At 42.8% G+C, this 13840-nt stretch overlaps 1 protein-coding gene across 3 annotated transcripts in view; it reads right to left on the reverse strand.

Moving 5' to 3' along the window:
• gpm6ab (glycoprotein M6Ab) overlaps nucleotides 1-13840 on the reverse strand; it is a 57567-nt gene that overhangs the window by 32705 nt on the left and 11022 nt on the right. The window contains exon 1 of one of the 3 annotated variants that reach the window (XM_059554308.1): nucleotides 3608-4082. The exons of 1 other annotated variant lie outside the window; for it this stretch is intronic. In XM_059554308.1, coding sequence (XP_059410291.1) covers nucleotides 3608-3644 — 37 coding nt within the window. In that variant the 5' untranslated portion in view covers nucleotides 3645-4082. Of the gene's footprint in view, nucleotides 1-3607; nucleotides 4089-13840 lie in introns of those variants that run through there. One more of the 3 variants, XM_059554310.1, reaches the window with a different exon arrangement.

Below are 13840 nucleotides of genomic sequence, written 5' to 3' on the forward strand. Positions count from 1 at the left end.
TCATACATAAAAGTGGTTTGACAGTATAAAAATAGAGACAGATGGCAAAAAAAATTGCCCAGCAGACTCAGACAAAATTTACTGTGAATCTTCTCTGAAAAATCCTAGAACCCTTTTACATCACTTACATTATTAAGTTTTTCAAGGTTTTCTTTGTTAAAAAAAAAAAAAAAAGTATGTGTGTTGTTTAATGGCATTGACTTAAAATCCCACAGGTCAAGCATTTCTCCTCAAGAGCAGTCACAACACAAGAAATGTGCCTCGGATGGAGAGAGAATGTATTTGATCAAACCAATTATATCACTACAACAAAGCTTAAGATTTTCATAAGATTTTAAGTTTCTTAAGACCTTAAGATTGTATTAATTTAAATTGTCATTTCTCCAAATGAGTCTTAAAATATATATCTTTTTTTATTTTTCCATGATTTCCCTGCACATGATTAGCAAATTAATTTGAGGTTCTTACTTAACCTGTAAAATCAATGAAGCTGAATAAAAGCTTTCACTGAGATACTTGGCCTTTGTCATATTGTGAATAGTCACTGTCATGCTTATTGAAAACAGCTTTAGGACACAATTAACAAACACTAATTACACATGCGTTCATCAAAATCATCATTAATTTCAAACATTCTGAAATGGCTTTAAGGCATTTTAGATGCACACTGCTGGGTTGCTGCAAGAACTTCACAGGATAATATTTAGTCAACCTTATTAGTATTTATTTATCTATCTATTTTTTGCAAGTTGAGTGACCTGAAAAAAAGTGAATAAAAATGATCTAAACAGCTTTCCAAAACATCTATAAAGGTTTGGCACAAGCGTGCAACAGATGCACAAATGTTTACACTGAAACAAGCTCAGGACATCAGTTAGAGGGTTTCTAGCCCAGAGGACATCATTGATCAAGCGGCAGGAAGAAGCGACATATTTCAAATGAGTACAAAGAGCTATCATACTTTTGAAGATATGTGGCAAAGAAAACAACAAAAGAAGCAAAAGATCAATAGTACACAGAGAGTCTCATTCTGAATCCTACTTCAAAATCTTTCTTTTGTCACTGAATGATTACCTTTCTAAAAGTGAAAACAAATCTTCAATGCTATGACATCATGACTTTAAAAAAAAAATCCAAGCAAAAACAAATTAAATAGTCAATGTCTGCATGGCATTTCTATTGTTTCTTCAGAATGACTGCTGTAGTCTTTAGTAACATGAACAAACACTTACAATGCAATAACATTCAGGAATCAGGACAAAGAATTTTACTAGGAGAACATCAAAATATGCAAAAATAGTTATTTGCATTTCTCTCACTGAAATTTTCTCTCTCAAAACTGGATTCAAAAGCCACATTTATTTCATAGGAATTTGGACGTCCAATTCTGTTCTGTGTGTGACTAACACTATGACCTATTCACTAAGACGTTATGAAACATGATTTATCTAGTCTGCAACGATAGCTAAATAATCTTAGTGAGCATATGAACTCGCAAATCAAAGCGCAGAGAATCGATTTCACGTCTACATTAGAGTTTATGCAGTTAACGAGAGTATTTGAATGATGGCCGGCGGTGGAGAAAGAATGAGGCAGTCCCGAGTATTTAATTTCGCTATGCACTGTAGCATGTCCCAAGAGCAAGATCAATAAAGTGTCCATCCAAAAACTGCCTCCAGGTCAAGCCGTGGCTTAATCTATGCAGTAATCTATAAATTCCCACCTCGAACACATTTGCCACTTTGACTTATGATTCCAAGAAGTTTTGATGCCACAGCTCTAATGGTATGCTACAGCAGTTTAATTATACAGTTTAAAATCATATTGTGGCCATGTACTCAGTCTTGAAAAACCATGGCACACACAAATTCATACAGGCATAAAAACTTCATTATATATATTGGAAGTGCATAGTTTGTGATGTCAGCTTATCTGCCTGCTGATCCACTTATGGAAACTAAAGATGAGAATTAATCCAGAGCACTTTGCCATCTGCTGAAGATGAATGATTTATCCATCTTAACTCCCACAGGCAGCCATGTGACACTGCCTGTGTTAAAATCAAACTGTTCATATCACTGACTAATAAAGTATCTGAATCCACAGCCAGGTGTATCTTCCTGGCTTCCTTTCCATGTCCCTTCTCTCTTACCACCCTAGTAACTTCGTCCATCTTTATTCACAGTGAGAATAAGAAAATTCAGAAAGAAAAGGCCATCAACAATGAGGACTGGAAAGCTAGAGCTGAAATTCATTCACAGACAGAGAGAGCGAGTTATAAGGAGAGCTGAACTGGGTCTGAGAGAATCCCTCGCTGACGGTCCCCATGGGCAGACTTTAAACACTGTTATTGTGAAGTGCTTTCTCACATGAGTGAAGTGGAAATAATTGATTTCCACAGAAAACGCTGAAGGACTGCACATCTGTTGAGCAGCTTGGCTGTGTGTACAGCATTTCATTGTGCGTGTTCACATAACAGCCAAAACCAGCATCAGAAGAAACCAACGCACCTTCTATTAATAGTCGAACTGAATTCAGACTCTCATATCAAGCCTTACGCAATCAACAGCTGGTTTATTTTTAACTCATATTATGAAGCGATAACAAGGAGTATGGGTTAAAAAGAGATCATTTTGCAAGCTCAGTGCCGCCCTGATTTCCCCTCTCTCTCTCAAATCAGAAGTGGGTCAGTTATGGCAGGCAAGCAATGCCGTTACTTAAAGAAGAGCTGCAGTTGCTCATAAGCACCATTTTGATAACACATATCCACTTCTTCCCTAGCAAGCAGCCTTATTTTTTTAACTCCCCCTTGACCCACCTTATATTTGCCATCTATTTTTCTTCAGCATGTCCAACTACAGCAATAATAGAAAAATGAAAGCATGAGAGTGGGCATGTGAGTGGGAGAAACACTGGGGGCTTATTTTAGACTAAAGATCAAAAATATTGGACACCTCTTCTCACCTATACATTAAATCAGTGGATTTCTAATGAATCCCCATCAACGATGCATCCGGCATACAGTATTCTCATAACTCATTCTTAATACATGCAACACCAGATGTCCTCTACCACACGCCTCCCAAGCCGAAAACATCACAAAAGCTATGGCTTTAAATCAGATGAGTGACAATCGTGAAAAGTAAACAGTTTAAGAGACAAAGGCAGTAAACTGCCTCACTAATCTAATCTGACCCGAGCACTGTTTTGTAATGGCTGCGCTGTGGTGATAACCAGAGCAGCCCAATGAGGGAAAGAAAGAATGAGCAGGGAGAGAAAGGAGAGCTGTGACAAACCCTCATTATCCATTAAGACAAGCACAAAAAAAGCAAATGACACAAATGAGCGCACTGACAATTGCCATTCCCACAGACTGACCAGTGCACTTGAAACCACACCTGGATCTTTATCAACATCACTGCAAATTGTGCTGCAGCCTTTAACAATACAACCACTGATTCTTAAGGCTGTAAAAATATAAAAGTAATCAGTGCCAATCGAACTTGCCTGATTGAGATTGTAAACACGTATGCATCAACACAAAGACAAGCGCGCTTGATAAAAGAAGGAGGAGATGATGATGAAGGAAAGCAATTAGACACGATACCTTTCTGTGTCTGTCCCTCTTCCATGTTCTCTTCCATTGTGGATCAAAGCGCGGATTATAAGTGGATGAAATGTAACAATGCTTATACGGTCAGGTGGATGAGCGTCTGTGCGCGCGGTGGAGAGATTGAGCGCGTGTGTGTGGAAGAGCGCGAGCGGGCGTGAGTGTGTGTGTTTGTGTGCGTGCGTGAGGTGGCTCCGCTGCTCCTCTTCTCGACCGCAAGTATCAGTCAGCGCAATCTTCAGCTGTCGGGTTTTCTATCTCTCAAACGCTGTCCATTGCAAAAGAAATCAGGCGCGTTTTCAAATATTCGTTGACTTCTCAAATAGGCGCGTCGCGCATGGTAATTACCTTTTTGGTTTTGATAAGGAGAGATTTGAGACACATTGAACCTTGCAGTGCAGGTGTTTTGAACAACTGAGCTCTTTTCTAGTGATATAAGATGCACCGCATTGAAAACAACTCCCTGCACCAACAGATGGATGGGTGTATCCTAGTAACCAACAGGGCCCCCCTGCCTTCATCAAGAAGACTCCAACACACACACACACACACACACACACACACACACATACACACCATGGTCCCTGTGACATCCCGTGGACGCTAATGTGTGTTTTTACATTTCATGCCTTGATAGATACATCCAATCTCTCCTAAAATTAAATTAGTAAATCATTAAAGATCTTGATCTTGACATAAATGGACAATTTGTTTGACACACTTGTGTCTTTAGAAAAGTGCTTAATCCACAATAATTCCATAATACATAAACGTTTTGGTTTTAGTGCTCTACCGAAGCACTCTCAACATTATTCAGGAAGATATATGTCATATTTATAAAAACAACATCAGGCCGTATGTCTCGGACATCAAAGTATTCAGTTATACGTTAAATTATATAAATAGGAAAGAAATATAATTGTTGATTATATGGTGTAAGTAACACAGTATCAGAACAGTATGTGTAAAAGAGGAAGTAGGCCTATGTCTATTTGAGAAATAAAAGTACAGAGATTGAAGCCTTGAAATATTAACACAAGTTTATTCACAGTAGTAAATGCATGTTATGTTAACTGCAATGCTGAAATATAATTTAAGTACGCCATATGTAGTGAATTAACCGATATAGTAAATCAACAGTGTTGTGACTATAGTGCCACAGCAGTGTGCTTTCTTTGTAAAAGGTTCCTGTCACCTCCAGCTGTTCTTTTCAGTGTCAATGACACTCTCAGCAGCTTGAAAACTGAACATTTGTTGTCACAATGCTGCCAACAGACTTAAGAACCTAGGTACATAAAGAGCTCTAAGATGGCAACTGAGGAATCCATAAGGGTAAAAAAGGGCAATGTCAACAATTAATGTAATGTTTTTAATCTTTATAGACTCAAATGTTGCCTTCACCTTTTCCATTTGAAGTCATCAAACTGTACAATGTGAGATAATAAACGTATTTGGTCATTTCTTTACACAAAGATAAACTGCCTTATTTTTTAATTCCCATAAGTCATTCAAGCAGCAGTGGATTTCAAACAAAGAACTCTCAGAACATCCTCTCAAAAATGAGCATGTTAATATGAGAGCATGTTTCTAGAGCACTTGTTGCTGAGTTAGACAAAAAATATTTGCATTGCTTCTCTCATAGTTCACTTAATCAGTAATCACTATCACACAGTTATTCCAGTTTACCTCACAACCTGTATTTGGTTTCTGATTTGCTGAGAAGTCATACGTTACAACCTCACAGCAACTCATATTTCTGAATGTGCCTGCAATCCTCTAGATGTGTTAACTGATTGGGAATTGAATTTTAAATGCTATATACCATTAAATAATGAATTTCAATTATGCATGCAAAGAAAATTATTCTAAATAATTTGTTTTATGAAATGTATATATTCTGATTAATACACAGCGCATATATAGCTCGTTTAAAAACTAGCACAGTTTAGCATGAAAACATGATGTTACAGGAGTGTCAAAAATGGATGCTAGGCAAGTCATTAACATGGACTGTGGTACGTGCTGCCTGCCAGCTGGCTTGTGTTTTAAGAAGATTAGCTGGAATGCCTTGTTATCATAAAAAAAATATTTTTCCAAACTGCAGTCAGTGCTGAGAATCAAATAGGTGTGCTGTATGTGTGTACTTCTCTGAAGTTAATTGGACTTTCCTTCTCTGTCACAGCTCAATAAAGTTATTCATTATTGTCAGTTATAACACTGGCCTGCAAACACAACAGTTGTTTTAATTCCAGTTGTCTATTTAATCAAAATCAGGCCTAAGAAATCTGTAAAGATTAGATTTATTTGACAAAAGGGCATTTAATAGATGTCCTATAAGTATAGGTTAAGGTGTAGAAGCTGCAGATAATTCTTTACCACATCTGCAGTTAGTAAGTAAATCACATCTGACTATAGCATATAGATCGACTTTTTTCAGGAAGGTCACTGATGTACTTTTACTGCACTGCTGTCAGCTGCCATCAGTCTAAATGTCATTGCATCTGCATACAGGTGCATCTAAAAAAAATAGAATATTGTGAAAGTTCTTTTTTTGGTAACTTATTTCAAAAATAGATAATTTCACATATTCTAGATTCATTACATTATTCATACAGTAAAACATTTAAAAAAAAAATATTATTAATATTTATTTTGATGATTAGAGCTTATAGCTCATGGAAGTCAAAAGTCCTGTACCTCTAAATATAAGAATATTTCCTAAGATCAATATAAAAAAAAGGATTTGCAAAACAGAAAGGTTCAAGTTCTTTAAAGTGTAATAAAATAAAATGTATAAAACATCATCGTATGCACTTGGTCTGGGCTTCTTTAGCAAATGACAGCATCAATGAGGTGTGCCATGGAAGTGAGCAGCCTGTGGCACTGCTGTGGTACTATTGAGCCTTCAGCTCGTCTGTATTGTTAGATCAACTGTTTCTCATCTTTCTCTTGAAAATACCCCATAGACTCCATATGGGGCTCAGGTCAGGCCAATCAAGAACAGTAATATCATGGTCAGCAAACCACTTGGAAGTGGTTTTGGCACTGTGGGCAGGTGCTTAAGTCCTGATGGGAAAGGAATCAGCATCTCCATAAAGCTTGTCAGCAGATGCATAAATTGCTCCAAAGTCTCCTGGTAGATGGCTGCATTGACTTTGGACTTGATAAAACACAACAGATCAACACCAGCAGATGTCACGGCACCCGAAATCATCACTGACTTCAGACATTTCACACTGGACTTCAAGCTGCTTGGATTCTGTGCCTCTCCAATCTTCCTCCAGACTCCAGTCCTTGATTTCCAAATGAAAGGCAAAATTTACTTTCATCTGAAAGGAGGACTTTGGTCCACTGAGCAACATTCCAGCTCTTTTTCTCCTTAGTCCTGGTAAGATGCTTCTGACATTGTTTCTTTTTCAGAAGTGGCTTGCTAGCCCTTTTCCTGAAGATGTCTGAGTGTGGTGACTCTTGATGCACTGACTCCAGCTTCATTCTACTCCTTGTGAAGTTCTCCCAAGTTTTTGAATTGGCTTTGCCTGACAGTATTCTCAAGCTTGTGGTCATGCCTGTTTCTTGTGCACATTTTACGACCCAATTTCTTCCTTCCAGTCAACTTTGCATTTAATATACTTTTATAAAGCACTCTGTGAACAGCTACCCCTTTCAGTAATGACCTTCTGTGAACTACCCCCTTTGTGGAGGGTGTCAATAATTGTCTTCTGGACCATTGCCAAGTCAGCAGTCTTCCCCATTATTGTAGTTTCAAAGAGCAAGAGATCCCCGGTATTTATACTGTAGGGATGGTCATTTAATGCAAATCAATATTTTGAGACTGTATTTTTGACTTTAATGAGCTGTAAGCTCTAATCATCAAAATTAAAACAAAAACAAACACAAAGTAGACCCGCCCCTGCACACATGTGCATATACAGCTCCCGACTCCTGATCGGGGTGAAGTTCACAGGATTTTGTTGATAAAAGCATTAGAAAATAGCAATACCCTTTTTAAGAGGTGAAATGTGACCTGAAAATATTTTCATGAAATTGCATTCATGTATGATTCAAACCAAACAAACTGCATAATCCAATTCATTAGTCTCACTACACACTGGACAAGATAGTCTGCAATTACTCATTTGGCTACACAAATCAAATTTGACCATACCTCAATCAATTATCCCAGTGTGCATAATAATCTTTAATGACATATTTCTGCTGTGATTGATTTTTGGATTGAGTGAAGGCATAAGAAAGAGAGAGTGAGAGGGGAGAGAGGGATCATGTTAGACACTAATCGGTTTTAATATGCCAAAGTTTCCCTAATGAATTCATTTGTTGGTTACATTCAGAAAAACCAAGAATATGCTGCAGTGAAAGAAGGATCAAAACATTTAAAGTAATGGACTTTAATCTTGTCTTAATTTTAAAAAATATATATACATTTGGTATTTCTATACAATTTCTATACACATTCTACATATACATATGTAAAAATATGTACACACACAGATGGTGCCCAATGCTCTCCTGTGTTTTTCATCCATTACATTTGTCTTGCTAAATCCAAGGATTCCCTCGATACTTAAAATACCATGCAGAAAACAGGATTGAATACTCATTCATACCCCCCCATATACTTTCATCTCATGCTATAAAGTACTTTACATCTCTCATTTCAGAGGTGCAGACACCAATGGCTTTACACCAACAGCAGTTCAATGAATTCTATGGTGGGAGGAGACAGAAAAATTGTATGTGTGTCACGATGTTGATCCTGTTCGCAACAAAATGGCCAAGAGGAGAGGACTAAATGGATTTTTAATGCTACAATAAATGTGTCGATCATTCATACTCACTGCTGTCTACTGATTTTCCCCAGGATGAGCTCATAGATACACCGTTAATTATTTAATGTTATGCCTATGGTCTTTAGTGCACATAAAAGACATTTATGGTTGAAACTGATGTCACGCTGTCTAGTCTCTGTTTCCCTGGGTGTCCACTAGTGGGCTCACTTCCCCTTAGGCACTTCACCATAGGCACTACAATTCCCACTAGCCTTGTCCGTTCATCACAGTAATTGCACTCCTGCTAATTGCACCAGGTGCCTTCACTTAATTGTCATTAGTCTCCCTATATTTACCAGTCCTTTCCTGTTGTCTGTATGGAGTCCTTACCTTTCGTGATCCCAGTCTTCTCGTCCTCCGAGATTCCTCGTCTTCCTGTTCCCTTTCCTGTTCCTTCCCTGTTCCTTCCCTGTTTGTTTTATTTTGGATTGTTTTCTGGTTTTGACCCGGCTTGTTGGATTATTCTTTGGATTACCCTAAATAAACATACCTGTATTTGGATCTCTCTCTCCCTGTGTCTTACTGGGTCGCAATCGTCACAGAAGGACTCCATCATTAAAGATCCAGCGGTATGTCATTTGATGTTTCCCGTTTCCCAGCCAGTATGGTGGAGCGGAGAATTAAATATTTAAAATTAACCACCCTCCGCCAAGAGGGCAATGAGGTGGGTGCCATGGCACAGGTGTTCTGGTAGGGCTGTGACGGTTGCCGTGACAACCGCGTCACCGCGGTGGTCGGTTGCTACCGCGGTTGTCTACTGCCACCGGCGGTAGTGCACGTGACGTCACAAACATAATACAAAGTTTTGTATATAAGTGTAATAACTGTAATAGTTGCAAATTCTAAGTCTATGGTAATTAACAAATTACCTCAAACACAACGTTTCCTTTAGATTGGCAGATTTGAGCACGGGAAAATACAGTTTATACATTCAGCAAATTAATTTAGTGTTGGGCGATGGATCTTGTTGGGAAAGCAAATACCACATCGCCAATCTGGAGTCATCTGCATTCATGTCACCTATCAGCGTTTGCACAAGTTCTCGTGATCGCAAACGCTGGCTGGTAAGGTTTGGTGAGGCTTTCTCCAAACTGGCCAAATACAAACGAGACCGCAATAAATAAAAGATGGTAACAAGAAATATGGCAACGATTCCTATTTCAAAGAGAGCGTGGACAGATGAGGAGTTACTGAGCTTGCTTGGTGGCGGAAAAGTTAACCGGACGCAACACAACCGTGTTGCGACAGGTTTAGTCTGTCTAGTATCTATACAGGACATTTGAACTCTGTGTCAGTAGCCTACATCACAGACCGGACGGGGATTTATCATGTCATGTTGTGCTACATCCAGTGTAGCATCACTGATTATAATGAGTATTTTGTTGCGCTGCATTGCTCGCGTCCGTAAGACAGGGTGTATTTAACTTTCTTATTTAGGCTACTTTCTTGTAGCCTAAATAAACATTATTTCTTTGATATTTATTTTAGTGTTTTGCAGGCGGCGTTCACTGACAGAAGTGCTCAAATAAACACGAACTGACGAGTTAAATAGGATGTGTTAGATGAGTGAGACAGTGCTGGGCTGATTTCTAGACGTGCATACATATAAATATATCCTGTATATAATATATATAAAATATATTACATGCATGCACAGTTTAAGTCAGCTTTAATCAAATTTTTTGGTAATTCCATGAATTAACTGACCACGACACTGCTTGCATATAGTTTATTTTGCAGTTTGATATGAAAGGATATGCACAAAGGATGCACCCCCCGCCATTGAGTACAGGACCGTCCGCGCTCGCTTAACTTGCACCTGATAATAAAGTGAAGTGGAGCGCGTGTCTGAAACGTTTCCTGTTCAGTCATTCTGCGAGTCTGCGACTGAATAAATTCACTTCTTGTCATGAGAAAAAGTGACAGAAGCAGCAGTTGTGAGTGGGTGGCCATCCCCGCCCCTACGTAAAATAATTTGAATACGTTAAACTGGAAAAAAATTATCGCCTTGGTTAATGAGCAAATTTTGACACTAATATATATATATATATATATATATATATATATATATATATATATATATATATTATTTTTTTTGCCACCGGCGGTTGTTGGTCCATGACTACCGCGGTGGTAAAAATCAGCCACCGTCACAGCCCTATGTTCTGGTCCCTGGCCTAGGGCATGGGATATAATGATGCGGCCCTAAAGGACTATTTTAATAGCGGGCTGGATGACCCGGTTCCTCAAAAGGAAATGGCTCATTTGTATACATTTGGGTTCTGGTAATTCGTGTGCTACTTGCAGCATCGTGGGATGCCCCAGCCACTCCTGTCTCTTCCGGTGGGATGGCCGCCAGCCCAGCGCCACTGCACAAGAAGTCTGCCAGCCCAGCGTCACAGCACAAGGTGGTCGTCAGCCCAGCGCCACTGCCCAAGATGGCCGCCAGCCCAGTGCCACAGCACAAGGTGGTTGCCAGCCTAGCGCCACGATGCAAGATGGCCACCGGTCCAACGCCACTGCCCATGATGGCCGCAAGTCCAGCGCCACTGCACAAGATGGCCGCCAGCCCAGCGCCACGAGGCAAGATGGACACCAGCCCAGCGCCACGAGGCAAGATGGACGCCAGCCCAGCACCACAGCACAAGATGGCCGCTAGCCCAGCACCACTGCCCAGAATGGTCGCCAGCCCAGCGCCACAGCACAAGATGGCCGCTAGCCCAGCGCCAATGCCCAAGATGGCCACCGGTCCAGAGTCATGGCACAAGATGGCTGCTTGTCCAGTGCTGGTTCCGGTTGACCCTCCAGAGTCGAGTCAGGTTCCCGTTGACCCTCCAGAGTCGAGTCAGGTGCTCAGTGACCCTCCAGAGTCAGGGCTAGTCACCGTTGACCCTCCAGAGTCAGAGCTAGTCACCGTTGACCTTCCAGAGTCAGGGCTAGTCACCGTTGACCTTCCAGAGTCAGGGCTAGTCACTGTTGACCTTCCAGAGTCAGGGCTAGTCACCGTTGACCGTCCAGAGTCAGGACTAGTCAGCATTGACCTTCCAGAGTCAGGGCTAGTCACCGTTGACCCTCCAGAGTCGAGTCAGGTTCCGGTTGACCCTTCAGAGTCGAGTCAGGTTCCGGTTGACCCTCCAGAGTCGAGTCAGGTGCTCAGTGACCCTCCAGAGTCAAGTCAGGTGCTCAGTGACCGGCGCAGAAGACCACCACATCCGTGTGGTCGAGACATAAGCCCACCAGGGCGGCGCAGAAGACCTCCACATCCGTGCGGTCGAGACAGAAACCCACCAGGGCGGAGCAGATGACCACCACATCCGTGCGGTCGAGACAGAAGCCCACCAGGGCACCGCAGAAGACCACCGCATCCATGCGGTTGGGACAGAAGCCCCCCAGGGTGGCGCAGAAGACCACCACATCCGAGCGGTCGAGACAGAAGCCCACCAGGGCGGAGCAGATGACCACCACATCCATGCGGTCGAGACCGAAGCCCACCAGGGCGGCGCAGAGGACCACCACATCCGTGCGGTCGAGACAGAAGCCCACCAGGGCGGAGCAGAAGACCACCACAGTGGGATCGATGATATAGGAGAGCAAGTCTGGTTAGGCAAGTCTGAAACAGAGAACATGAGCAAGTTAAGGGTAGCCTCCGTGGCAACGACAGGATCAGTCGAGTGCTCAGAGAGTTCGGCTGAGACGTGACCAGGCTAGTCACATAGTCAACGTTGACCTTCCAGAGTCAGGGCTATTCACCGTTGACCTTCCAGAGTCAAGGCTAGTAACCGTTGACCTTCCAGAGTCAGGGCTAGTCACCGTTGACCTTCCAGGACTAGTCAGTGTTTACCTTCCAGAGTCAGGGCTAGTCACCGTTGACCCTCCAGCATCAGGACTAGTCACCGTTGACCTTCCAGAGTCAGGGCTAGTCACCGTTGATACTCCGGAGTCAAGCCAAGTCATCCGGTGTAATTCATGGACAAAGGCAAGTCACCAATGATCTTCATGGGTAAAGTCCAGGCACCAGTATTCTTCATGAACAAAGGGAAGTCACCAATGATCTTCATGAACAAATGCAAGTCACCAATGATCTTAATGAGCAGAGTCAGGCCACCAATGATCTTCATGAGCAGAGTCAAGTCAGCATTGATCTTCTGGAATCCAGTCTAAACACCATGGGATTACCAGAGTCTCTCCACATCTCTGTGGAACTACCAGAGCCTCCCCACGTCTCTGCTGAACTAACTGAGCCTTTCCACGCCTCTGCGGAACTACCAGAGCCTCTCCACGTCTCTGCTGAACTACTAGAGCCTCTCCTCGTCTCGGCTGAACTACCAGAGTCTCTCCTCGCCTCTGCGGAACTTCTAGAGCCTCGTCACGTCTCAGCCGAACTCTCGGAGCGCTCGACTGATCCTGTCGTGGCCACGGAGGCTACCCTTAACTTGTTCATGTTCTCTGTTTCAGACTTGCCTAACCAGACTTGCTCTCCTATATCATCAATCCCACTGTGGTGGTCTTCTGCTCCGCCCTGGTGGGCTTCTGTCTCGACCGCACGGATGTGGTGGTCCCCTGCGCCGCCCTGGTGGGCTTCGGTCTCAACCGCACGGATGTGGTGGTCATCTGCTCCGCCCTGGTGGGCTTCTGTCTCGACCGCACGGATGTGGTGGTCTTCTGCGCCACCCTGGGGGGCTTCTGTCCCGACCGCACGGATGCGGTGGTCTTCTGCACCGCCCTGGTGGGCTTCTGTCTCGACCGCACGGATGTGGTGGTCTTCTGCGCCGCCCTGGTGGGCTTCTGTCTCGACCGCACGGATGTGGTGGTCTTCTGCGCCGGCCTGGGGGGCTTCTGTCTTGACCACACGGATGTGGTGGTCTTTTGCTCTGCCCTGGTGGGCTTCTGTCTCGACCACACGGATGTGGTGGTCTTCTGCTCCGCCCTGGTGGGATTCACGTTAGGTCCTTCCTGGACTTGTGTTTTGTGGTTGTTTTGTTCTTCTGTCTGTTTTCCACCTATGGACCTGGCCCTCCGTCCCTCCCCCTGATCCTCCGCCGGTCCACCTCCCTCCTGGGTTTCTTGTCTTTGTCTTTCTTTTTGTTTCCCTCTATGAACCTGGCCCTCCGTCCCTCCCCCTGATCCTTCGCCGGTCCACCTCCCTCCTGGTCTCTTTGTGTCTTTGGTCTCTTTTGGGTTCGGGTGGAGCATCTGGCAGCTGCTACGTGGAGGAGGGGGTAATGTCACGCTGTCTAGTCTCTGTTTCCCTGGGTGTCCACTAGTGGGCTCACTTCCCCTTAGGCACTTCACCGTAGGCACTACAATTCCCACTAGCCTTGTCCCTTCATCACAGTAATTGCACTCCTGCTTATTGCACCAGGTGCCTTCACTTAATTGTCAT

The sequence above is a fragment of the Carassius carassius genome, chromosome 7, assembly GCF_963082965.1.
Source record: "Carassius carassius chromosome 7, fCarCar2.1, whole genome shotgun sequence".
NCBI lineage: Eukaryota > Metazoa > Chordata > Actinopteri > Cypriniformes > Cyprinidae > Carassius > Carassius carassius.